This window comes from Eubalaena glacialis, chromosome 3 (genome assembly GCF_028564815.1).
Source record: "Eubalaena glacialis isolate mEubGla1 chromosome 3, mEubGla1.1.hap2.+ XY, whole genome shotgun sequence".
NCBI classification, from domain to species: domain Eukaryota; kingdom Metazoa; phylum Chordata; class Mammalia; order Artiodactyla; family Balaenidae; genus Eubalaena; species Eubalaena glacialis.
Window position 1 is genome coordinate 158,148,513 of NC_083718.1, and position 27,130 is coordinate 158,175,642.

Here is a 27,130-nt window from a genome sequence, read left to right on the forward strand (position 1 = left end):
ACCGCGATGAAGAGTGGCCCCTGCTTGCCGCAACTAGAGAAAGCCCTCACACAGAAATGAAGACCCAACACAACCAAAAATAAATAAATTAAAAAAAAAAAATCTAGAAACAGTAAATGCTGGAGAGGGTGTGGAGATAAGGGAACCCTCTTGCACTGTTGGTGGGAATGTAAATTGATAACAGCTACTATGGAGAACAGTATGGAGGTTCCTCAGAAAACTAAAAGTAGAACTACCATATGACCCAGCAATCCCACTACTGGGCATATACCCTGAGAAAACCATAATTCAAAAAGAGTCATGTGGGACTTCCCTGGTGGTACAGTGGTTGAGAATCTGCCTGCCAATGCAGGGGACACGGGTTCGAGCCCTGGTCTGGGAAGATCCCACATGCCGCGGAGCAACTAGGCCCATGAGCCACAACTACTGAGCCTGTGCGTCTGGAGCCTGTGCTCCGCAACAAGAGAGGCCGCGACAGTGAGAGGCCCATGCACCGCGATGAAGAGTGGCCCCTGCTCGCCGCAACTAGAGGAAGCCCTCGCACAGAAACGAAGACCCAACACAGCCAAAAATAAATAAATAAATAATTAAATAATTAAAAAAAAAAAAAAAAAAGAGTCATGTACCACAATGTTCATTGCAGCTCTATTTACAATACCCAGGACACGGAAGCAACCTAAGTGTCCATTGACAGATGAATGGATAAAGAAGATGGGGCACATATAAACAATGGAATATTACTCAGCCATAAAAAGAAACGAAATTGAGTTATTTGTAGCGAGGTGGATGGACCTAGAGACTGTCATACAGAGTGAAGTAAGTCAGAAAGAGAAAAACAAATACCGTGTGCTAACACATATATATGGAATCTAAAAAAAAACAAAAAATGGTTCTGAAGAACCTAGGGGCAGGACAGGAATAAAGACACAGACGTAGAGAATGGACTTGAGGACACGGGGAGGGGGAAGGGTAAGCTGGGACGAAGTGAGAGAGTGGCATGGACATGTATACACTACCAAATGTAAAATAGATAGCTAGTGGGAAGCAGCTGCATAGCACAGGGAGATCAGCTGGGTGCTCTGTGTCCACCTAGAGGGGTGGGATAGGGAGGGTGGGAGGGAGATGCAAGAGGGAGGAGATATGGGGTTGTATGTATATGTATAGCTGATTCACTTTGTTATACAGCAGAAACTAACACACCATTGTAAAGCAATTATACCCCAATAAAGATGTTTTTAAAAAAACAAAAAAGCCCAAAGGAACTTTTTGGGCAACCCAATATATACTTGGAGCTCAGAGGTTAGCACTATGCCTAAGATAAAAATTTGTAGTTACTGATATATAGATGATGACTGAAGATATGGGCATGCATGAAATCACTTAGGAAGAGCACAGAATGAGGAGGAAAGAGGGTTAGGAACAGGCTTACGCCAGCTAGAGGATCATGAGCTTCCAAAGGAATTTAAATCAGAGAGAGAAAGAGAAAAGGAAAACCAAGAGAACATATGTCACAGAAGCCAGAGGAAGAAAGTAACAGTAGTGTTGAATGTGGCTGTGAGGTTAGGTAAGATGATAATTTTTAAATGATCACTGTATTTTTCTAAAATGGAAGTCATTAATGACTTTATCAAAGTGGGTAGAGTGGAAGATGTTAAATGGTGACAGCATGTTGGACTATTCTGAGAAATTTGGCTGTGAAGGATAGAAGTAGAACTAGAAGGAGGAGAAGGAAAGTTTGAAAAAGAATATTTTAACTTGGGAAAAACTGAGAACGTTTTAAGGTTATATGAGCCATATTGCATGTTAGGCAGTCCCTAAGGTGGAAGTGAGGTTGGGAGGAGGTCCTCAGCATAGCTAGCTAATAGCTGCTACCCTGACTGTAGGGGGCCTGTCGTACTAGGACTAACTGTATCATTCAGTAGTTTGTCCCATTCCTACCCCTTTCTTCCCACTCCCTACTGTGCACCTAACCTTGCCAACTCTCCTGGACCAACCAGGAATATTCTGAAGTACACCCAAACTCATCAGGACCCTCCTGAAGTCTCTAACATTTGTTTCTGATGAGTCTATATCTCTTATTAGAATGTATACTCTTCTGGACATTCAGTAAGTATTTAGTGCCTGCCATGTAATACACTGTTCTGGACACAATGTGCTGCTATGATGATCAAGTCTCAAATCTTCCTTCCCCGAAAGAGGTGATAGAGATACACAATGCAGAATAGAACATTAGTACTATAAGTGATTTTTCCGGTAGAATTCCATAAGTATTTAGAAAGGAAAAAAAAAAACCTCAGTAGATTAGGAGAATCTGGGAATTTTTTAAGGAGAAAATTACATTTGAGGCTGGAGCTTTAAGGATTTATACATGTTGGGAGTAGTGGCACACAAATAGAGGCAGGCATTCCAGAAGGAACCACATGAGCGAAGACACAGAGAAAGGAAAGCAAAAGTAACTGAGTTACTCAGTTTCTCTGAAGCACAGAGAATAATATGAAAAGGTTTAATAAAAGCAAAGGGAAGGGCTTCCCTGGTGGCGCAGTGGTTGAGAATCTGCCTGCCAATGTAGGGGACACGTGTTCGAGCCCTGGTCTGGGAAGATCCCACATGCCGCGGAGCAACTGGGCCCGTGAGCCACAATTACTGAGCCTGCGCGTCTGGAGCCTGTGCTCCGCAACAAGAGAGGCCGCGATAGTGAGAGGCCCGCGCACCGTGATGAAGAGTGGCCTCCACTTGCCACAACTAGAGAAAGCCCTCGCACAGAAACGAAGACCCAACACAGCCATAAATAAATAAAATTAAAAAAAAAAAAAAAAAACGCAAAGGGAAGCCTTAGAGGTTTACAAACAATAAAGTGATTACTAGGTTAGAGCTGTGTTTCATTCAGTGTTATATACTTAATACAGTTCAGTGCCTAGCACATCTACCACTCAGGAGAAATTTATTTACCCAACTGTTGAACCCCAAAGGGTGGGAGTGCCTGAGCAGGTTGTCTTGTAAAATCTTCCGAATATGATGTAACTCTAGCAATGCAAGAGCTGGAATCAAGCCTTGAGGGATGAACCCGAGTGATCCTTCACTGGGCCTTTGCCTCTTGCTATCTACACAGCCAGCTGGGAACTGGACCTAAAGATAATGGGAATGTTGCTTCATGTTCCTTGGAGAATGAAGACTGAAAGGTGGACCTGCTGGAAGTTCATATTAGCTAGGCCAGTGGGACTGAGTGGAGTGCAAATTAATGTGTCAGTTTTCATCCTCTATACCATTCTATAGAGGATGGTAACTCTTTTTTATTAAATTCTTCAGACATAGTGGACCAGGCAGCTTGGAAGGATAATTTGGGAGAGACAGCTCTCTTTCCAGGGTTTGTCTCTGAATAGGAGCCCTTTGTCAGTGGAGCTATGCATATTGCTGTATCAAGCACCTCTTGGGGAGGGTGAGGGATGTTCCACACTTCAGCAGGTTCCGGCACTCTGGGTTAAGACGACAGGGAGGGTGAGCAGCAGTGTAATCCTGCCTAGGAAGGCTTTGTTGACTTCCGTATTAATGTTAGACATGTGGTTCTCATCAGTCTATGTGGTGGTTATTTTATGTGTCAATTTGGCTATGCTCTAATACCTAGGTTTTTCAGTCAAATATTAACCTAGGTGTTACTGTGAAGGTATTTTGTAGATGTGGTTAATATCAACAATCTGTTGATTTTAAGTGAGGGAAATTATCCTGGTTAATCTAGATGGGTGTCATCAATCAGTTGAAAGGCCTTTGAACCTAATCAAATCAGAGAACTAAGTCCAGATGACACAGAACCAATTCAGCAAACCCATCCTTAAGGTTCTGTTCTTCCAGGACCACTTCTGGTAGCAATTTCTATATCAGAGAAGTAGAACTGCTATGAGTGATATAGAATAAGGGATTATTTTGCAATTGTGGAAGCTGGTAGAGCTCTGTGTGCATGTTGTTGCTTCTGTATAGTGTTGAGCCTGAAATCGCTATCAGTCAGCTAGACCAACAGTCAGAAGGAAAGCTGGATGTGGACAAGAGCAAGAACAAACGGGAACCCACATCTGTCTCTCACCACTTTTAGCTTCATTATTGTGGGTGATCTGCAGGAGAACTGACATCCTTCACCACAGAGCTACACAGTGCTTGGCTCAGGATTCCAGAGAAGCTGAAGGAGGATATCTGGTAGGATCCGGAGGAACTGCAGGTCTGGGTACTGTTCTCTGCCTGCTAGGTGAGCTAGCGTCTCGGTGACATACACAGGTTGCCATAATACTTAGCACCATCCATTGACCTTCAGAGCATTAAAAAATGTGTCTGCAGCTTTCCTTCTGCCTTCTAAATGTCACACAGAATATCTCTTGTAGCCATTGCTAACTCAGAACGATTCAGAGAAGAGAATTTTGCATAACATAATTCCAGATCAGCTAAGTTAATACATAAGCCAGCATACCATGTATATGTATGTCCTTAAAACAGTAACTTTCCATGGTTTTTCCATCACCTAAGAGACAAAATCCAAGCTCTTTAATATGACATCTAAGCATTGTAGGCGGCTCTCCATAATCTGGCCTCTGGCTACCCCTCCAGCTTTAACCTTTATCATTGTATCCTAGGTTTTGTTGTTTGTTTTGTTTTTCATACCTGTTTGCCTTTGTATATGCTAGTTTCTCAATCTGAAATATCCTTTTCCTGCTTTGTCTGCGTAGCAGATTTCTCCTCAGCATTCAGAACCAACCTCAGGCTATGAAACCTTATCCTATCCCTGCTCCCTTAGACAGCTCACTGCATCTTTTTCTGTTCTAGCTTCCTACACTGTTATCACATTATACATAATAGATTAACACGTAGTCTTCTCTACTAGATTATGAGTTCCTAAAGGCAACGTCTGTCTATTTCAGCTGTGTGTTCCTGGTACCAAGCATGGTACTTGGCCCATGATGATAATAATAATAATAATAATAGTTATCATTTAATGAGTGCCTAATATATGGCAAATACCATGCAACACACTTTAAGTGCATAATTTCTGATCATCTTAATAACTCTGCAACAAGGAGATAATATGATGGGCCTCCATGTTTGTTGTATTAATGAATATATTATCTAAGATTAAAAATTGCAATAATTTTCCAATTTTCTCTTAAGGAAGTGGAACTTTTTCTTTAAGTAAAATCTTACATAGAAGCCTGAGATATGAAACATAGAACAGGGATTTATTCTGATTCAGGTTTCCTGTAGCAGTTCCCAAAGCAGCTCCAGAAAACTCTCGGACTCTATGAAGCACAATATTCCCTTTTATAACAAAGAAACTGACATGAAGAAAGATTATGCCATATTTAAGTGGTGAAGCCAGAACTAGAATCCTGGCTCTTAGTCCAGTGCTGTCTTTACTACACCAAGCTGCCTTTCAACTTTGACTTAGCTCACTATTAAGCCAGTGATATCACAGAATACAAGTGGTCATTAGTCTCAAGATTAGAATAAAAACAGAAATCCTTAACATGGCCCGAAACCTCTCCAGCCTCATCTTGTGCCTCTCCCCTTCTTGTTTGCTGTGTTTTAGCGGTCCTGGGCGACTTTAGTTCCTCATACTCACCAGTCTACCTCAGAGTCTTGGCATGTACTATTTTCTCTGCCCAGAGTGCCCATCTCATTTTCTCCACCCCTTTCACCTGGCTAACTCCTGCTTTTCTTTCAGGTTTAAGCTTAAAGGGAAGCTTCCTGTCATCTTCCACCCTGGGCTAGGTCCCCCATTATATGCTTCCATAATACTCTGTGCTCACCTTTCACAATTATTGCATACTTGCAATAATTGATTTTCCATTCAACTCTAAGCTTCATGCAGGGATCATGTCCATTTTGTTCGCTTCTGTATCCCAAGTGCCTGGAATATAGTAGGTGTTCAATGAATATAGGCTAGGGACTGTCTCGTAGAGGAGTGAAGTGATTTTTTTCTTTTTAATTAATTAATTTATTTATTTTTGGCTGCATTGAGTCTTCGTTGCGGTGTGCGGGCTTCTCATTGCGGTGGCTTCTCTTATTGCGGAGCATGGGCTCTAGGCGCATGGGCTTCAGTAGTTGTGGCACTCGGGCTCAGTAGTTGGGGCACGCAGGCTCAGTAGTTGCGGCACACAGGCTTAGTTCCTCCGCGGCATGTGGAATCTTCCCGGACCAGGGCTCGAACCCATGTCCCCTACATTGGCAGGTGGATTCTTGACCACTGCACCACCAGGGAAGTCCAAGTGATTTGTTTTTGACATGGACTAAAGTCATTTCTGTTTGTTTTTCTCTCGGTACAATGAGGAACAGCACTTAGAACTCTTAAGAACTCTTCCAGCTCTGGCAGTCTCTGCTGCTTTGAGTCCAGGGCTTCCACTTCAGTACAACTGCTTTTCTTGGAGAGGGTCTGAGCATCATAGCTCACTCTGCTGCATAGGCAGACCTTTGGTTTGGTAACTCCATATGCACTCCTAACGATCAACAATCTGTCATTCCTGCGACCTACAGTGCCAACAAAATCAGGCATTTGGGGTGGTATGGCAGGTGCCTTCCTATAAACAGCTACCAGGTAGTTATGTAATAGGTGCTTACTCCAAAATCTGTCTCATTAGAATTATAGATAACTAGTAAGTAGCCATGCTTCATAGATCACTCTCTTTCCTTTACTTATGAACAACCTTGGTTGTTTCAAGCACACCTTGGTCTCTAGTTTCTTTTAAATTGTAATGATTAGGCAGTAGGGAATTAGCTCTGGCTCTTCTAGTGGAGAGAAGATGCTTCTTTGTTGGAACATGTTTAAGATTGCCAAACAAAATAGAAGGTGATTGTCTGAAGGTCTTCAAAGAGAGAAGTTGTTTATGTTGTTGCATTGAACACTTCACGATGGCTAAGTTGTCATAGGAGGCTTTTATCCTCTTTGGAATTGTTGCTTCTGGTTCTTATGAGTCATTGTTTCAAGTTTCAGATCTCCTGGCATCTGAATTCAGGAGGCATCCATGACATTTCCTTCACCTGTCAACATTTATATTTATGCAAAGAGAAGCGTATGTTAGAGTTAAGTTTCTTCTGTATTTTGAGTTTTTGTCCAGTTGAATTTTCGTCATTCTGTTCCCATTCCTTGCTATTCTCCTGTCCCCAAATTTGGACTCGGTTTGGTTTGGAAAAAGTCATTCTGTATAGCCATATAAACTATTAGGACATACTCAGTTTAGGTTAGTGGAGGCTTTCTTTCTTCACTAGGTTGTTGTGGACTGTCTCAGCATATATGCCAGTTCTCCCACTAGGCTAGAAATCCTTGCAGTCCCATTCATAGCAGTGCTGGAAGTCTAATAGTGTGTCCACATGGAGTGTGTAGATGAATTTCACTTTTTAAACATGCAATTACCATAATCTGTTTCTTTACCTATATGCCTTTTTCTACTCATTCTTCTAGGTAATGAGCATTGTACTATGAGCATGTCAGGGAATAGAACTCCCAGTTGGCCTTTGCTATAACTTATGCAATGAACAGGATAAAAACAACTCAGTTTCTCCTGCACACATGATGATTCTGGGGAGGGAGTTTTGTCTCTATTCTATAGATTTGAAGGAAATGAGCATCTGAATCCCTTAAGATCTTTGGGGTTGGGCGTGGGGGTTATAGATCTTATTATTAACTAAAGGAACTCAGACCTCTTTTTAGAGTTATTAAGAGATATGGGCATTTAAATTCTTAAGTTTATTCTGCTAGGGAGAAAACTGGTATGATTTTAACCATAGTAATTACTTGGTTTTGGGGGTTTGGGTGGGGTTTTTTTTCAGTGTTTATCTTCTCTTTCATGGATATATTTCTTTCTTTCTGGGCTGCCTTTCTGAACTGCTTTTTTATTCCCTAGCTCTGTAATTTTCCATTGTTTTGTTTTGTACAATGTTGGTGGTACAAATAGCTCTGTGTTTAGTTTTCTTTGAGTTAAAGCAAAGCTCTCAGAAAAATCTTGAGTCTTCAGTCCTGCATAATCCTGAAGACTAGTGTCCATGTGGCAGTCTTTCTTCCAGCTTCTCTGGAGATCTTAAACCTTTGTCCCTCACACACAGTATTTCGAGTTGTTAATATGAGGAGAAAATTTGGGTAAGTAAATATTGAAACGAAACACGGGTACAGCTTGGTCTTTGAACTCCTTGACATTTAAAAGTAATTTGCCCAAAACAGGCAGCTGCTTCTTTGATAGCATTTCTTAACATCTGCTTAGAAACTTGGAAGCAGAATGATAAAGAGTTCCTCTAGGCTTGTCTTAGGTCAACACTTAGAACCCCATTCCTTAGCAAATTCCTTCTTGAATGGTACTAGTGGTTGATGAACTCCTAAATAGGGTATTCAGCAAGGGAACAAGTACAAAAGCAGGGATTTTTTTTTTAATTACAGCCAGGCATTCTACCTTTCTTGCCTTGGATTTAGATGTGATCCTGGAGCAGGGCTTCATCTATATAGAACTCCTAGGATTATATACGGAGAAAAGAAAGAAGTTGCTTGAGAGACCTTATGAGGTAATAGAAAAGCCTTAGAGTCACAAATACCTACATTTCAATCCCAGTTCTGCTACTGTCTACCTCTGTGACCTGGGAAACTTACTTAACCTCTCTGAGTCTATGTTTTCCTACTCTGTAAAAGGAAGACGGAGATGTTGTGAAGATGTGAAAGCACATTGCAAAATGCCTGGCACATAATAACTATTCAGCAGATGCTGGTTCCAGTCCTTCCTTCCCTTAAGTAACTAGAATCAATTAGAGTATTGGGTTAAAGTTCACACATAGGGAATTCCCTGATGGTCCAGTGGTTAGAACTCGCCACTTTCACTGCAGGGACCTGGGTTTGATCCCTTGTTGGGGAACTGAGATCCCGCAAGCTGCATGGCGCAGCCAAAAAAAAAAAAAGCTCACACATAGCAATATACTGAGAACAGATGTGAGTTGGGAGCATAGGAGAGTCCTGGGTTAATCAGTGTGCTATAGTCTGAGCCACAAGGATCATGTGCTATACATCTTGACTGACTCAAGAAGAAGTAGAAAACCTGAGTAGACCTAGAGCAATTAATGAAATCAACTTAGTAATTTAAAATCTTTCAACAAAGAAACGTCTTTGAGGCTTCAAAATGTAAGGATGGCTTCTTTAGTGAATTCTATCAGACATTTAAAAAAGAAATAATACCAATCCTTCACAAAGTCTTCCAGAAAATGAAAGAAGAAGGAATACTTCCCAACTTATTCTATGAGACCAGTATAACTCTTTGATACCAAAGCTAGATAAAGAAAACACAAGACCAATATCCTTTATGAATATAGGTGAAAAAATCTTCAACAAAATATTAGCAAAATGAATCCAGCAACCATGCCTAAGTGAGATTTATCCTAAGGGTGCAAGATTGGTTTAATATCTGAAAAACAATATACTATGTTAATAGAATAAAAGATTAGAAACTACATGATTATCTCAACAGACACAGAAAAAAACATTTTTAAAAATGCACCACCCGGGCTTCCCTGGTGGCGCAGTGGTTAAGAATCCGTCTGCCAATGCAGGGGACACGGGTTCGAGCCCTGGTCCGGGAAGATCCCACATGCCGCAGAGCAACTAAGCCCGTGTGCCGCAACTACTGAGCCTGCGCTCTAGAGCATTTGAGGCACAGCTACTGAAGCCTGTGCGTTTAGAGCCCGTGCTCCGCAACAAGAGAAGCCACCGCAATGAGAAGCCTGCACACTGCAATGAAGAGTAGACCCCGCTCGCCGCAACTAGAGAAAGCCCACGCACAGCAACAAAGGCCCAATGCAGCCAAAAATAAATAAATAAATAAATTTATTTAAAAAAAATGCACCACCCATTCATGATAAAACCTTTCAACAAGGCTTCCCTGTTGGCACAGTGGTTAAGAATCCGCCTGCCAGCGCAGGGGACATGGGTTCGAGCCCTGGTCTGGGAAGATCCCACACGCCATGGAGCAACTAAGCCCATGAGCCACAACTACTGAGCCCACATACCACAACTACTGAACCCCACGCACCTAGAGCCTGTGCTCTGCAACAAGAGAAGCCACTGCAATGAGAAGCCCACGCACTGCAACAAAGAGTAGCCCCCGCTCGCCACAACTAGAGAAAGCCTGCGTGTAGCAATGAAGACCCAACGCAGCCAAAAATAAAATAAATTAGAAGGAAAAAAAAAACTTTCAACAAACTAGGAATTGAAGGGAACTGCCTCAGCCTGATAAAGGGTATCTACAAAAAACTTACAGAATACAAAAAACTTAAATAATGTCATATTTAATAGTGAAAGACTGAATGTTTTCCCCTAAGATGGGAACAAAGCAAGAATGGCCTCTCTGGCTTTTTCTATTTAACATTATAGCCAGTTCATTCAGGCAAGAAAAAGACATAAATGGCATTCAGATTGGAAAGGAAGAAGTACAACTACCTTTATCTGTAGACAGCATGATCCTATATGTAGAAAATCTTAAGGAATCCACAGAACTACTGGCATTAATAAGAGTTCAGCAAGGTTGTAGGATACAAGATCAATGTACAAAAGTCAATTATATTCCTTATATACTGTCAATGGACAATAAAAATGAAATTATAAGAAAACAATTCCATTTATAATAGCATCAAAATGAATAAAATACTTAGGAATAAATTTAATAGAAGATCAAGACATAATACTGAAAATTACAAAACCATGCTGAGAGAAATAAAGTTCGTGGGGTTTTTTTTTTTGAAGTTTAAATTTTTTATTTTACATACAAAGAGCTAGCATTGTTTCTGCATAAGGTAGATGTCCTGGATGACCCATTCAAGGAAGTTCACTTAGTCCAACTTAATGAAGCTGATGTCCTTCATGTACTAGAGGAAACACTGGCGGCACATATTGAGGCCATATTTCTGGATCGTACTGTGCCGGTTTGAGCAGATGCGGCAAGAGCGAGAACCCTGGCCGAATTTTTTTGGATGGCTCCAGTAGAGCTGCTGGTGAACCATCTTGCTTTCTCGGCTGCAATGAGGCAAAAGGCAAGAGAAATAAAGTTTAAGTATATGGAAACACATTCCAGTGTTTCTGGATTGGAAGACTCAATATTGGGGGTTTTTTCTTTTAAGGTTAATATTTTTATTTTTTATTTTTTTATTGACGTATAGTTAATTTTAGTTTCAGGTGTACAGCACAGTAATTCAGTTATATATATGTAGTATAGTTCCCTGTGCTGTACAGTAGGTCCTTATTGGTTATCTATTTTATGTATAGCAGTGTGTATATGTTAATCCCAACTCAATATTGTTAAGATGGCATTTCTCCCCAACTGATCTTTAGATTCAACACAAACCCATCAGAATCCCAATAAAGTTTTTGTAGAAATTGACAAGTTGATCCTAAATGTTATGTGCAAATTCGGAGGACCCAGAATAACTAAAACACTTTTGAAAAAGAACAAAAAAGTTGAAGAACTCATACTTCTCCAATTCATAACTTGCTATAAAGCTATAGTAATCAAGACAGTATGGTACTGGCATAAGGATAGACATATAGAGCAGTGGGACAGAATTGAGAGTGCAAAAATATACCCTTACATTTATGGTCAATTGAATTTCACCAGAGATGTCAAAACAACTTAATGAGCAAAGGATAGTATTTTACACAAATGGTGCTGGGACAATTTGATATTCACATGCAAAAAAATTAATTTAGACCCTAACCTCTCTCCATACACAAAAGTGAAAATGGATTACAGACCTAATGTAAGAGCTAAAACTGTAAAAGTTTTAGAAAAAAATCTTTGTGAAATTGGGTTAGGGAAAGAATTCTTAGTTAAAACACCAATAACATAATTCATAAAAGAAGGATTGATAAATTTTATATCCTCAAAATTAAAGTCACCATTCAAACCTCAAAAGACACCATTAAGAAAATAAAAACATAAGGACTTTTAGAATTCAAGGAGATGATAAACAACCCAATTTCAAAATAGGCAAAAGATTTTAATGGACACTTCACCAAAGAAAATATACAAATGGCTAATAAGAATATAAAAAGATTCTCAATATTGTTAGTCACTAAAGAAATGTAGATTTAAACAATGAGATGCTATTTCACACCCACTAGAATGGCTGTAATAATTTTTTTTAATATTTATTTATTTATTTTGGCTGCGCTGGGTCTTAGTTGCAGCACACAGATCTTCATTGAGGCATGTGGGATCTTTTAGTTGTGGCATGCAGACTCTTAGTTGCGGCACGTATGCAGATCTAGTTCCCCAACCAGGGATCGAACCTGGGCCCCCTGCACTGGGAGTGTGGAGTCTTACCCACTGGACCACCAGGGAAGTCCCTATAATAAGTTTTTAAGAAACAGAAAAGGCAAATCTATAGAGATAGGAGGCAGATTAGTGATTGTCTGAAACTGAGGGTGAGAGGGGATTTATTGGTTGCAAACAGTCATGTGAGATTTTATTTAGGTGATAGAAATGTTCTATAACTGGATTGTGGTGATAGTTGTACAGCTCTGTAAATTTTCTAAAACTCGTTCAGTTGTACACCTAAAACAGGTGAATTGGGCTTCCCTGGTGGCGCAGTGGTTGAGAATCTGCCTGCCAATGCAGGGGACATGGGTTCGAGCCCTGGTCTGGGAGGATCCCACATGCCGCGGAGCGACTAGGCCCGTGAGCCACAATTGCTGAGCCTGCGTGTCTGGAGCCTGTGCTCCTTAACAAGAGAGGCCGCGGTGGCGAGAGGCCCGCGCACCGCGAGGAAGAGTGGCCCCCACTTGCCGCAACTGGAGAAAGCCCTCGCACGGAAACGAAGACTCAACACAGCCATAAATAAATAAATAAATAAATAAAATTTTTTTTAAAAAAGGTGAATTTTATAGTATATAAATTATACATCAATAAAGCTGTTAAAAAAAGACACTCCAACAAAGCAACCAGCCAAATTTAGAACATGGAGTGTTCTACAAGACAGGTGATACGCTCTCTCTAATCATATGGCTTGTCAGGGGAATAAGGAAGGGGAACTTTTTTTTTTTTTTGGCTGCGTTGGGTCTTAGTTGCTACACGCGGGCTTTCTCTAGTTGCGGCGAGCAGGGGCTACTCTTTGTTGTGGTGCACGGGCTTCTCATTGCGGTGGCTTCTCTTGCTGCGGAGCACAGGCTCTAGGCAAGCAGGCTCTAGAGCACAGGGTCAGTAGTTGTGGCTCATGGACTTAGTTGCTCCATGGCATGTGGGATCTTCTCGGACCAGGGCTCAAACCCATGTCCTCTGCATTGGCAGGTGGATTCTTAACCACTGTGCCACCAGGGAAGTCCCAGGAAGGGGAACTTTTTTAAAATGAAATTGCCAAATACATTGTGAGGCTTTTATTGAATCTTGATTCAGACAGACTAACTGTGAAAAGACAAATTTGAATTTGGATTGGATATTAGATGACATTATGAAGTCGTTGATAATTTTATTAGGTGTAATAATGACGTAGTGATTATATTTCAAAGTCCTTATCAGTTGGCAATGCATACTACACATACTGGAATATTCACAGTAAAATGACATTATGTCTGGAATATGCTTTAAAATACTATATTAGTTTGCTATAACAAAGCTCCATAAACTGGGTGGCCTAGAACAACGGAAGTTTATTGTCTTAACAGTTCTTGAGGCTAGAAATCTGAAATCAATGTATTGGCAGGGTTGGTTCCTTCTGAGGTCTATGAGGGAGAATCTGTTCCACCCATCTCTCCTAGCTTCTGGTAACCTCAGGCATCCTTGGCTTATAGATAGCATTCTCCTCGTGTCTTTATATTGTCTTCCCTCTAAGCATGTCTGTCTCTGTGTTCAGATTTCCCCTTTATAAGGGTACTAGTCATACTGCATTAGGGGCCCTCTAATGACCTAAACTTAACTTGATCATCTACAGACATCATATTTCCAAATAAGGTCATATTCACAGGTACTATGGGTTAGGACTTCAACATCTTTTGGGGGGACACAATTTAACCCATAATAAATACTACAGCAAAAAATTTTAAAAGATTAGAAAATGTTGATAATTGTTGAAACTACTTGATGCACACATGGGAATTTATTATGGTTTTCTCTTATTTTGTGTATGTTTGAAATTTTCCATGATAAAAATTTAAGAAATGTGTGTGTGAAAGCAGAGACTTAAATTGATATTTGTACACTCATGTTCATAAGCAGCATTATTCACAATAACCAAAAAGTGGAAGCAACTCAAGTATCCATAGACAGATGAATCGATAAAGAAAATGTGGTACATACATACAATGAAATATTATCCAGAGTTCAAAAGGAAGGAAATTTTGACACATGCTCCAATATAGATAAATTGTAAAGACGTTATGCTAAGTGAAATAAGCCAGTCACAAGAAGGACAAACAAATATTGTATGCTTCTTCTTATATGAGATTCCTAGAGTAGTCAGAATCATAAAGACATAAAGTAGAATGGTGGTTGCAAGGGGCTAGGAGGAAGAAGGGAATGGGGAGTAGTGTTTAATGGATGCAGAATTTCAACTGGGGAAGATGAAAAAGTGCTGGAGATGGATGTTGGTGACAGTTGCACTACAATGTGAATGTAGTTAATGCCACAGAACTATACACTTGAAAATGGTTAAAATAGTAAATTATACAGACCAGCTAAGGACTTTTACGAAGATACTTTAAAAGCCATTGATCTTTGCAGTTAAACAGTAAATGCTTATCCTTGCATCATTCCCAATATTTATTTCATGTATACATTCCTCATTTATTCTAAAATAATATTATTAATAATTGTTATAATTAATACCTATTGGTTTTGTTCCTTGCTTTAAAAATTGGTATTCCTGTTTTTAAGATCATAAAAAGATGCTTGAGTTCCCTTAAATTTTAAACATTACAAATTAAAATTCTAAAATATACAACTTACTATTTTAAAAATAGGTCTATAAAAATAATCCTAATGGCTTATATTGTCCTAGGTTTTCTAGACTTTTAAATTTTTGTCCATTATTTGTTCTGCTTTTCTAAGATCTTTTCTCCTCCACTCTCCTTTTCTTTTTTTATAATAGACCTTTTTAAAATTCTTTTTATGTTAGATGAAGAGAAGAAAAAGCTTCTTAGGGAGCTTTTCAAAGATCCTATAGACTTTGAAGATTAAAAATTTTATACCATTCCTCTGAGTTTTCATCACTGAAAGGATTCCCACAAATTTTTCATATATATATATATTATTTTTATTGTAATAAGCTTTTTCTATGGTTGGCAACTTGTTTTAAATTATTTTTTTAAACATAAAATTATAACTATTTCTAAATGTCTTATCATTTCCATTTACTGATTTCTTACTTTATTTTATACAAATCCAAAACATCTTCCTGGCCCAGAGCAATCAACCAGTTACCCAGATCTTGCCGGTGCCTCTTTGAGGTTTTTTGGTATTGTTTATTTTGTTTTCTTTTAAAATATCAATTATTATTTCTAATACCATTTAAAAACAATTAAATGGGGGCTTCCCTGGTGGTGCAGTGGTTAAGAATCTGCCTGCCAATGCAGGGGACACGAGTTCAAGCCCTGTTCCAGGAAGATCCCACATGCCTCGGAGCAACTAAGCCCGTGCGCCACAGCTACTGAACCTGTGCTCTAGAGCCCGTGAGCCACAACTACTGAGCCCACATGCCACAACTACTGAAGCCCGCATGCCTAGAGCCCATGCTCCACAACAAGAGAAGGCAACACAATGAGAAGTTCACGCACTGCAACGAAGAGCAGCCCCTGCTCGCCGCAACCAGAGAAGAGCCCGCGCGTAGCAACAAAGACCCAACACAGCCAAAAATAAAATAAATAAAATTTATTTAAAAAAAAAATTAAATGGGAAAAAATAAAATAAGGAAACAACCTTTTTGGCAACTTAAATGGCATTGATCTCCCGGTCCCAAGATTCACGTTCAATACAAATTTAATGTGAAAGAAAAAAAATCTCTGAATTGCCCGTCTCTGTTCCTTCATTGTATTCCAGATTTGTAGCTAAATCTCTAGCCTTGATTATACCAGCTAAATTTTTGGAAATTTTTTTTAATGCAAGAACTTTCTGGTTTTACCTACTTTATGTGATGAGAGTAAAAACCTGAAAAAAATTTATAAACTGTAAAATGCTGTATGAATGTTAGTGCCATATGAGCTAGGGATTGGTAACAGTTTAGAAGATGATTACTCAAACTTTTAAGTTATTCCTTTCCCAGGTATATGATACAAGTTGACTTCAGCTATAAATATGAGAGTAATATATCTACTTCATGAGGTAGTTGCAGGACGAAATAATTTAAGTAGAGTATGTTGAATGATTCAAGGAATTTGTAAACCAAGGAACTGAACAGGAGAGTTCAACTTTCCAGATTGGTTAGATCAAAGGATAGAATTATCAGGGTGTGAACTTCACATGGAACCCGGGCACCACAAGGCAAGTAGCCACATTCACATTTGCAAAATTCTATTTCCTGAAGAATTTCTTAGAACTCAAGACTCTCAGGAAGTTAGAATTGGGATGTTTCTTCTTCATCCTCATTGTATACATTAATTGGCTTAGTGGGATTGTGTAGGTTATGGGTGTGAGATCCGAAATCTGACTCTTCTCTTGCTCTTTTGGAAGCATTTTGTTCCCCCTTCTTCCAAAAGAGTGGAAGCCCAGGGTGGTGTACCTTAATCTATTTGATAAATTACTTCTAGGGTATCTAGATCCCATGAGAATAATTTTCCTTAAGACTATAAGCCAGTCAAAGCAGAGTAACACAGAGTAGAAGAAGGATGACAACCAGGCAGCTATGATTGGAATTGCCATTTTTCCACCCTACTCCTCCCCTCCTCTCCTTCAGCTATCTTTTATTTATTTTATTAAATAAAATGACCTTGAACATTATATTATAAGCATGACATTTCTTAAGGCTGAAACCAAAGATGGCAGACTAAATAGCAACTAGGCAAATGCCTTAATTTGACCTAATTTATTCATGTCTTTGTCTATTCAACAACTATCTATTAAATATTTATTCTGTGTGAGGTACAATGCTAAGTGCTAAGACTATAAAAATAAATCTCTGCCCTCAGGGAACTTTTATTAGTCTAGTGGGAAAGAGCATAAGTAAGTAAGCTGTTACTTTACTGTATGGTAAGTTATCTAGTAGAGGTGGGCACCAAGTGTTGTGGGAACACAAATTTGGGTTGTCAGGGAAGGTTTTCTAGAGGGAGTATACCTGAGGAGAGCCCTAATGAATAATTAAGAGTAGGGACTTAGAAAGTATTCATAGAATTTCCATCTTCTATGAACATGGAGTAATACATGCCAAATACTAGAGGAAAGCATGGCTAAAATATGGCCTGCAGGAAGTGGGGCAGTTGGAGTAGAAGCAGGAAAATGTCAGTTACAAGAATTGTGGGTAGGAATTTGTAGTAAAATAGAAGAATGACTTGTCAATGATTTGATGGCTCACCAATTTTCAATGTCTTTGGAAGCCTGAAGACCTCATGAAGTGTGAGATAGGGCTTATATAAAGAGAAGACCTTTTCTGTGGTAGGATCAGAGCCGATATCCACCTTCTTGGTCTTCCCAGAGTTGGGTGTAGGCAGCATGGCTCTCACCCTTATAAGCTTTCTAATGCCTACTACCTAATAATAGGGTAGAACTCACGTGACCCTTTCCTCTCTTATTCTTTTCGCAGGCACCCTAGAATACGTTTCCACACAGGCCTTGTGGACGCCCATCTCTACTGCTTGAAAAAATACGTTGTGGACTTCCTAATGGAAAATAAGTAAGAAGGAGGGGGATAGAGTCAAACCCACAGCACTTAAGCTACCCTGTGACTTAATTAACAGTTTTAAACCTTGACAATAACCAGTTATATAAATAACACAGTTTGTTATAGAAATGAATTCATGTTACAGCATACTGTTATTTCGTCTGTACCAGAGTCTCCTGCTTGTATTTTGGGGACCTGTGCTATGATAAACCAGTAATTTATTTTTATAAAACTAATAGTAACTTATGAAGCATCTTTCTGCAGTTTCAGGCTCTTCTTCCTTCCTTCTGCAAGGGTGAGCTCCTCAGCTCTGGTGCTATTTGTCTCCAAGCAGATGTCCTTTCCCTAGGCAATTATCCTATAGATGGGCCCTCTTAGCAAAGGGCCAGACACTTACCCAAGAGGAGGAAAGAAAGAAGAGCAAGTTTTCCTCCAATTTTGGAAAAGTCCTTCACATCGAATAAAGTTTCATGAATGTAGAGAAACAAAATTTGATGCTTTCCCTGATTTTGCTTTGATAACGGAACTGTGGGCCTTAAATACTTCCCAGAGACTGTGTCTGGCAGATCATAGGACGTGCATTTCCAGAGAGAAAACTTCCTTTTGTGGTTGATCTCAAGGATTTTTGATAGGAAATACAACTAGAGTCCTCAAAGGAACAGGAAGGAAAAGATTTAATAACTGCATGGTTAAGAAGAGGAGCAGCTATCTTCCTTGATGGCTGCTGGATAAGTTTCTGCCTTGAATAGTACTGGTAGACTGGAAAGCAATCAGGCTGGTACCACAGCAGCAAGTTCCCTCAGACCAGCTGGGGAAGGGAGTCTGAGAACCAGAGTTTAAGTGCTAAGCATGCACTTAAATTCAGGAATATTAAGGGGATATATACAGGAATATTAAGGGGAAGAGGAATTGTTCCTCCATGCCCAGTATAATATTTCTTGCAGCATCCTAACCCTCACCTGCCTACAACACCTGCTCAACCACTACAGAAAGGCCCATGTAGAGCCAATGGTGAAACAAATCATCTGGACTCCTGGAAAGCTTTCCCAGGGATTATTGTTTCTCTATTTTTTCTCACCAGGACAGTATTGCCCTGCTCCCCTCTGATTTATTATTCTGTTTTTTCATTCAATCAACATATATTTATTAAGCACCTGTTATGAGACAGGCATTGTGCTAGATCAACTGTGGGATCCATGGTGACTAAGCAGACATGGGCCCTGCCCTCATGGAACTTACAGCCTTAGCCCCACAGTGGATTGTAGATACTTTGCTTTTTAAATAGCAAGGAAACTTGCTACCAAGATTAGAGTGAGCCAGGACCCATTTTCCACATACCACTCTAGGCTATCCATATTATAAAAATGAAGTTAACTCTTTGCTATTAAAGGTTTATTTTTTATTTATTTATTTATTTATTTTGTATTTATTTGGTTGCTCTGGGTCTTAGTTTCAGCTCGCGGGCTCCTTAGTTGCAGCTCACCCACTCCTTAGTTGCGGCAGGTGGGCTCCTTAGTTGTGGCATGTGAACTCTTAGTTGCAGCATGCATGTGGGATCTAGTTCCCTGACCAGGGATGGAACCCGGGCCCCCTGCATTGGGAGCGTGGAGTCTTAACCACTGCGCCACCAGGGAAGTCCCTAAAGGGTTTATTTTTTATGCCCAAATGAAAATGAAATCCTGTGAAATAGGTCCTGCCCTTGACATGCTGAGAGGGGATACAATAGTGGTAGAGATCATGATTTTTTTTTTTAATTTATTTATTTTATTTATTTATTTCTGGCTGTGTTGGGTCTTCGTTTCTGTGCGAGGGCTTTCTCTAGTTGCGGCGAGTGGGGGCCACACTTCATCGCGGTGCGCGGGCCTCTCACTGTCGCGGTCTCTCTTGTTGCAGAGCACAGGCTCCAGATGCGCAGGCTCAGTAGTTGTGGCTCACGGGCCCAGTTGCCCCGCGGCATGTGGGATCTTCCCAGACCAGGGCTCGAACCCGTGTCCCCTGCATTGGCAGGCAGATTCTCAACCACTGTGCCACCAGGGAAGCCCCAAGATCATGATTTTTTTTTTTAATTTTTTTCCTATGGAAAATTTCACACAGATACAGAAGTAGAGAAAGTGATGTAATGAACTCCCGTGTATCCATCACACAGCTTCAATAGTCACCAATTCATGGCCAATCTTTTTTTATATTTGCTACCACCAATCTTGCTAGTGTCACACCAGATTATTTTAAAGCAAGTCATTTTGATATAATTTCATCTGTAATTATTTCAGTTGTAATTATCTATAAATATTTCAGTATATATCCCTAAAACATAAATACCTCAATATTACTATCACACTTTAAAAAAAAATCTAACAATACTTCCTTAACACTACCAAATGGGATTGTAGCTTTTGGTGTCTGGATATGCAGACAGTTTTGCAACAAAGCTAGCCTCATCCTGGCTGCTGTAGCTCATTTGGCCACCACCAGTTAGCAGTTCCCACACCTGGCAAGTGTAGTACAGTGGTATGTTCCTTGAGGACAAGCCTAAATTTGGTGATTCTGTGGCTCCAGCCCAGAAGCTCTGCCAAATGGGACTTTCCCAGAGCTTGCTGTGATAAAGAAGTATACAGAGCCTCAGCTCCACTACCTCCCCATCTCAAGATCTGTTAAAGAGACCCTTATCTCTTTTTCGCCCCATCTACCCTTTACCTCTCAGAGTTGTTGGGATTAAAGGCATTATATTGAAAATTGGTAAATTTCAATATAGAATTAGGAAAAGTATAAAGGCACAGCAGGACAAATTAGAATGGTACTTGAGGGAGATTCTTTATTCCTGGCTGGAATAGTGGAGGTTATGTCTCAAAGCTTTGAGAGATAGGATTGAACAGGTTGGTGGGAGCAGTGTGTACAAGGCCTTAACAGCTGAGCAGGGAGTTACAGGTCTTTAAACAGAATAGTCCCATATGGAATGAGCAACGATCCAACCTGGCAGGGGAACATAGACTATTCCGAATGGGAAAGAGACTCTTTCAAGGTAAGTAAGAGGCATTTATAGTAATCTGACTGTGAGGACTCCTTTAGGGATGGAAAGGAAAAAGTAAACCTAGGAGACATAGCTTCAAGAAAGGACTGCTTTAGCAATCCTTTGTTTCACCTATGAAAATTAACATTCTGCCCTGTATATTTTTCTAGTTGTTTACGTGTTAATGTCTTCCACCCAAATTCCTTGACATCAGATACCTACCTGGATTGGTAAGGCATTCAATATATGCTTGGTGAATGGAAGGAAAGGAGATGTGGTGACAGTTTAGACAACAGAAGTAATTTTGTACATCAGTAGTTAGAGAAGAGACGAGTATTTCTGCAGTTGACTAAGTAGAAAAGCTATAGGGAAAGCTGTGGAGAAAAGAAAACCTATACTGTCTTTGACGAGAGAAGTTTAGTAAGTGAGCTGTGTGACCCTGGACAGGTGTCTACCTTTCTGTACCCCCCTTTCCTCATCTGGGACACATTGTACCTGACACATGGTGGTTGTGAAAAATACTTGTAAAGAGCTTAGAGCAGTAGTTGGTGCATAGTAAGAACTTTTAATTGATCACCTACTGTGTTGCTAGATGCTAAAGATAAAAAGATGGAGTTTCTGCCTTCAAGTTGCTCACAGTTTAGGGAGAGAGGGACAGGTTAAATTATTACAATAAGGGCTTCCCTGGTGGCGCAGTGGTTGAGAATCTGCCTGCCAATGCAGGGTACACGGGTTCAAGCCCTGGTCTGGGAAGATCCCACATGCCGCGGAGCCACTGGGCCCGTGAGCCACAACTACTAAGCCTGCGCGTCTGGAGCCTGTGCTCCGCAACGAGAGGCCGCGATGGTGAGAGGCCCGCGCACCGCGATGAAGAGTGGCCCCCGCTTGCCGCAACTAGAGAAAGCCCTCACACAGAAACGAAGACCCAACACAGTCAAAAATTAATTAATTAATTAATTAATTAAAAAAAAAAAAAGTTAATGCCTGAGCCTAGAATTGAGATAAGTAGTTAAAAAAAAATGTTTAAAAAAAATTATTACAATAAAATGTGCTAAGTAGTATGAGAGTATAGTAGAGTAGTATAATAGTATACTAGAAGCAAAAGGGAATTTGGGGGGGATGATGGAAGTACTCTATATCTTGATTTGGAGTAGTGATTACAGTAGTATATATTTGACAAAACTCATTGAACTGTATGTTTAAAGTAGGTACATTTTATTATATGTAAGTTAAATTTACAAAAAAATTGATTTTAAGAGTTTAAAAAATGAATTGGACTTACCACAATTTTTTTAAAATTCAAAGCAACAGACATTTAATATATACCTAAATATATTCTAACTGCTGTGTTGTGGGCTGAGGATACCAAGACGAATACAAAGTCTTATAGGCCATAGTCTCTGTAACCTTGAGAAAATTACATTATGAAACAAGAGAGAAAAAAAAAAAAAGCCAGAGATCCCCAGTCTTAATAAATGGGAAAAGGGCACCTCAGGCAGCAGGAGTGTCATGACGGCTATGCTTTAGAAAGATGCTCCAGCAGCAATGGGAGGGAAGGAGGGATTGAATGGTTTTTGAGCTGAACTAACATCAGTGGTTCAGATTAACTTTAGTGGCAAAATCCATCACTAAAACTGGGCAGAAATTAATAAGGTAATGTATTTCAATATTGATTTTTAGCTAACAGTCCATCATTTCTCAACTGGCTTAATATAGCATTCTCCTTGGTAGTCTTCTGCCTCCAGGCTCTCCCCTTTTAATCCATCCTCCACAAAACTACCAGAGGACTTTCTAAATTGCAAATCTGACTGCATCATTATTTGGTGACTAGCATTGCCACGTCCCAACATTTACCAGTTGAAGTAATGCATGGGCCCAGGAGTAGTGCCTGGGATAATAAGGATGAGGCAGGAGTTTCCTTAGGGATGCCACTGTTTGGCTTGGATGCTGATATCTTTTGCTGAATGTCTGCTAGTCTACATGTGCATTAAGGCACTTAGCTTCATCAGTATGTGATCTTAGAACTAACTCAAGCTTTCTAAGTATCAAATAAATCTTAGAAGCCATTTAAAAAAAAAAAAGAGGATTGGTAAGTTTGACTAATAACAAGTTTTTAAATTCTGTATTGTGGGGGGAAAATAAAACCGAATAAACATAGTGTAAAAATAAACAACAAAAGTGGGGGGAGGGGATATTTGCAATACCAGGATAGCCCAAACACTAGTTTCCTCACATTACAAAGAGCACTTTAAAATCAATAAGGAAAAGACTAATGACTCAATAGAAAAATGGGTAAAAGTTATAGGTAGTTGGTTCATAGAAAAAGCTAATACACATATGAAAAGATGCCTACTCTTATAAATAAAAATGCATGTTAAACAGTTTTAGAATACTGTCTTTATTGTATGGCAAAGATTTTTAAATTTTGTGATGACGCTAGTAAAGCTGTGGGGAAATTCTCTTATACTGTTTTACGTAAACTTTTTGTAGGGTAGTTGATGATACCTATCAAAACTTAAAATTATATACTCTTTGACTAAGCAGTTCTTTCCCAAAGAATCTATCCCACAGAAATATTTACTTAAGAGTATGGAAATATTCATTGCAAAATGTTCTTTGCAACATGTTCTTTGCAACATCCTTCATAACAGGGAAAAGTTATAACAATTTAAACAGGGTAATTAATTATATTATTGTGCAACTGTTAAAAAGAATGAAGTATAACTCTGTGAGGTGATATGGAAAGATTTCCAAGATATATTTACTAAAAAAAGCAAGTTGCAGTATTAGCGTGTATTTTCAGTGTAATATGATTCTATTTTTTGCTTTAAAGAAATAAAAAGATATACATATATATTCTTTAGAAGGTCTTTTAATCCATTTCTGAATGTAGTATGACAGATGGATGTTCCAAAGACTGTCTTGAAAATTTTAATTCAAAAATGTCTTGGATTTTATGTCCAGAGCCAGAGCAGAGCTTAGACTGAGTATTGTTACTGTGATGCTCTTGATGCTGAGTGGTGAGCTAAAAGTTTCTCCTCTTTTACAGTGTTATCTGATCTAAGCCTAAGGAAGCTCGCCTCTTAGGAACTTTTTGTTTGGCTTAGCAGGAGTTGCTCCAAAAGGAGACCGGTCCTGTAGAGAACTGAAGCAATATGCTGGCTCTCTGAGCTGAAGCCCAGAGAGACAGGCAGTTCATACCAGAATTAATCCTGGTTTCCTTTACCACAGAAACCCAGAAAAAATTGTCTTTCTCTCCCTTTTCCTAACCTGCTAGACCTGCTAGCTGTTTAAGAGACCTAGAGGAAATTAATCTTCTTAAAAGGAAGAATTAAACTGAATACTTCCTTCCTGTTCAGAAAAACCCAGAGTTATAATTAACCTCTTGTAGTGTTTGAACCCAATCCATCTGTGCAGGACATACAGTCTTAGGGTTTGGCCTTCAGAGCACCAACCATGTACCAGATACTATTCTGGGTACTTTTCACACTTCATTCGGTCCTTAAAATAGTTCTCTCATTTAGGTATCATCTTCATATTTATAGAAGAGGGAAATGAGGCTTAAAGTCATTTGCTCAATGTCATACAGTCAGCACCCCAACAAAATCAGCCACTGTTGATGAATTGGTTGCTAGCAACATCTACCACATATCTCAGATGTCTCTGTGTTACAGACACACACATGTGCACACATACCTGGGGGGATAAGAGAGTAGTCACAGCTTCCTAGTCTTAGCTACACAGGGATGCAGAGGAGTACGGATGGGCCCCACAAACTAAAGTCAGGAATTGGGGATAGGCAGCCATGTTACAAGGTCAGAATCAGGGTGATAATTAAAGCCACACGCGAGATGTTATAGACTGGCTAGAAACCCGTGAGTCAGCGTAGGAAAGCAGAGAAAAGAAACAGAGATGAGAGACCATGGGAGATAGGCAGGAACCTTGGTTCCTTACTGTTCAGTTAAAGCATCCATATGACTTAGCTGTACTTGGTTTCCTGTCCTTAGATGTCCTAGAGATTGCATGAAGTATCCTTTACTTAAATAACAGAACAAAATTAAGCTAAGAATTTGTGGTTGACATAACCTTCTAACCGGAGCTATTATGTGGTAGCTGTGTACTGACATCTGAAGATGTAGATGCTACCAAGATTAAACTAGGGTGGTCTCCTCTGGACTTCTTGGTTACATTCATTTTGATCTCTGGGACTTCCGGAAATAACTTGCTGCTGAAAAAGGGACAAAGGCCTAGCAACACATTGTATTGACTTATAGTTAACTTAAATATAAGCCCCCCAGCTGAGCCTTGCCTAAGCTATCATAGGCGACCATGGGCCAGATTATGGTAGGAAAGATAACCTTTTTAAAGAAGACTTTTAAACTGGCATAATATTTATAATTAAAGCACTCCTAGGAAGAAGAATCATATGGAACCAGAAAGTCTAAAGCCAGAAGAAAAGATGTGTTTAGTTTGGTGAGGATTTAAAAATAATTTCCCTATAAGTATAATGCTTAACTGGTGTGCTTGCCTTCTTTCTTCCTTCTCTGACAAATTCTTAAATATCCATTAAAGCTTACCTAGATATTACTCCTTTAGGAAGTTTTTTCTCAAATTTTTTTCCCTTCACCCCCACTTAGAATAGATACCCTTGCTCTGTGCTACCATAGTATTCTGTGCTTATCTCCATTAGGCATGAGATCATTCTCTCTTCTGATCTTGTATAATCTTCAATTATTACATGCATCCTATTAAACTGAATTTGCATGTCTGTTTTTTCTACTTTTTTGAACCCCTTGAGGACAAAAACCAACTCTGATTCATCTTGTGACACACAGTAGATGCTCAGTAAATATAAAGGCAGCCAAACCATCAACTTCATATGAGGGCATGGATTTACCTGTTTTGTTTCACTGTCATATCCCCACTGTCTAGAATATGCCTGGCACATTTTGGGTACTCAGTGAATAAATTCAAATGAATAAAATGTTAGTTGAATTGCCCTAAGCCTAAGCAGTCTCTCCAGCCTGTAGGATCTGAACCTGTTTTTCTTTCTCAAGACATATGCACCAACACTGAAAATTTATTCTTATAGAAGCTTTTAGTATTTTTGTTAAAAAGGGGAAAAGGATATCACAGAATACTGTATACCAAATACTTGGTTCTAAAGTCAGTACCTTTTAATCTAAAACAATTCCCTGTTTACTCTTCCAGATTATATCTGTTTTCTTTGAAGGAAAAAAAAAAACTGAAAACAAAGCATAGGGTTAACTCAGCAATCACCTTTTCTTCCCAATTACAGCTCTGCTGAGAGAAGAGGCAAGAAAACCCAAGCCTTTAGTATTCTCCTCTGCAGACTTGAGTTCCAGGCCCTATAAAAGTAGGTTTTCTGTTCTACCTCTTTGCTAACTAATATTTTGAAGGACTGACTTGAAGTGGAAGACATTTAGAGGATTTTAAGTCTCTTTGATTTGCTTACAAAGACAGAAAAGCCAGAATGCAAAAGTAGCCAAATTTTTCCGTTTGCCATGGACATAATTTTTAGACTTCCCCTGAAAACTTATAGCCACAAGGAGGACCTGATCACAGATCAAGGCAAAATGCTAAAAATAACAGATTTAAGCAGAACTAAACTAAAACATGTGTTTTTTCCAATGTTGGATTTTTAATGCTAGTAATATTAATAATACAGAAATGTATTTAGAGTTCATTACATTTCCAAATCAGGAAAGCTCTGCTTCCTATCTCCAAAAATCAGAAGGAAAAATTACTGCCAGCTGTCTTGCCTAGAGGGATTACACTCAATCATTCACACATTCACTCATTCATTTATTCAAATAAATATTTATTTAGCACTGACTGAATGTTTACTAGTACAGAGACAGTAAGCAGAAAATTTTAAATCCTGTGGAAAGTGCTGTGGTTGCAGAAAACATGGGATACTAGTTAATATGGTATAGTGGAAAGAGTCATAGGCTTTGAGATAGATGTGGAGTAAGTTTCCACTCTGTGTTAACCTTAAGCAAGATAACTAACCTTTCTAAGCCTTGATTTCCTCACTTATAAAATGAGGACCATAATACCTACCATGAGGATTGCTGTAAGAATTTGAGATATGTGTATTAATTTCCTAGCATGGAACTCGCACATGATATGGATTCAAAAACAATACATACAGACCTACTAGAGAATGGACTTGAGGATACGGGGAGGGGGAAGGGTAAGCTGGGACAAAGTGAGAGAGTGGCATGGACATATATACACTACCAAACGTAAAATAGATAGCTAGTGGGAAGCAGCCGCATAGCACAGGGAGATCAGCTC

General features: G+C 39.4%; 1 protein-coding gene and 1 pseudogene across 2 annotated transcripts in view; one reads left to right on the plus strand and one right to left on the minus strand.

Moving 5' to 3' along the window:
• EIF2B3 (eukaryotic translation initiation factor 2B subunit gamma) overlaps window positions 1-27,130 on the plus strand; it is a 163,833-nt gene that overhangs the window by 96,778 nt on the left and 39,925 nt on the right. The window contains exon 6 of one of the 2 annotated variants that reach the window (XM_061186647.1): window positions 17,725-17,814. The exons of the other annotated variant lie outside the window; for it this stretch is intronic. Coding sequence (XP_061042630.1) covers window positions 17,725-17,814 — 90 coding nt within the window. The remainder of the gene's footprint in view (window positions 1-17,724; window positions 17,815-27,130) is intronic. 2 annotated transcript variants of the gene reach the window in all.
• LOC133088631 (small ribosomal subunit protein uS14-like) lies at window positions 10,834-11,013 on the minus strand (annotated as a pseudogene).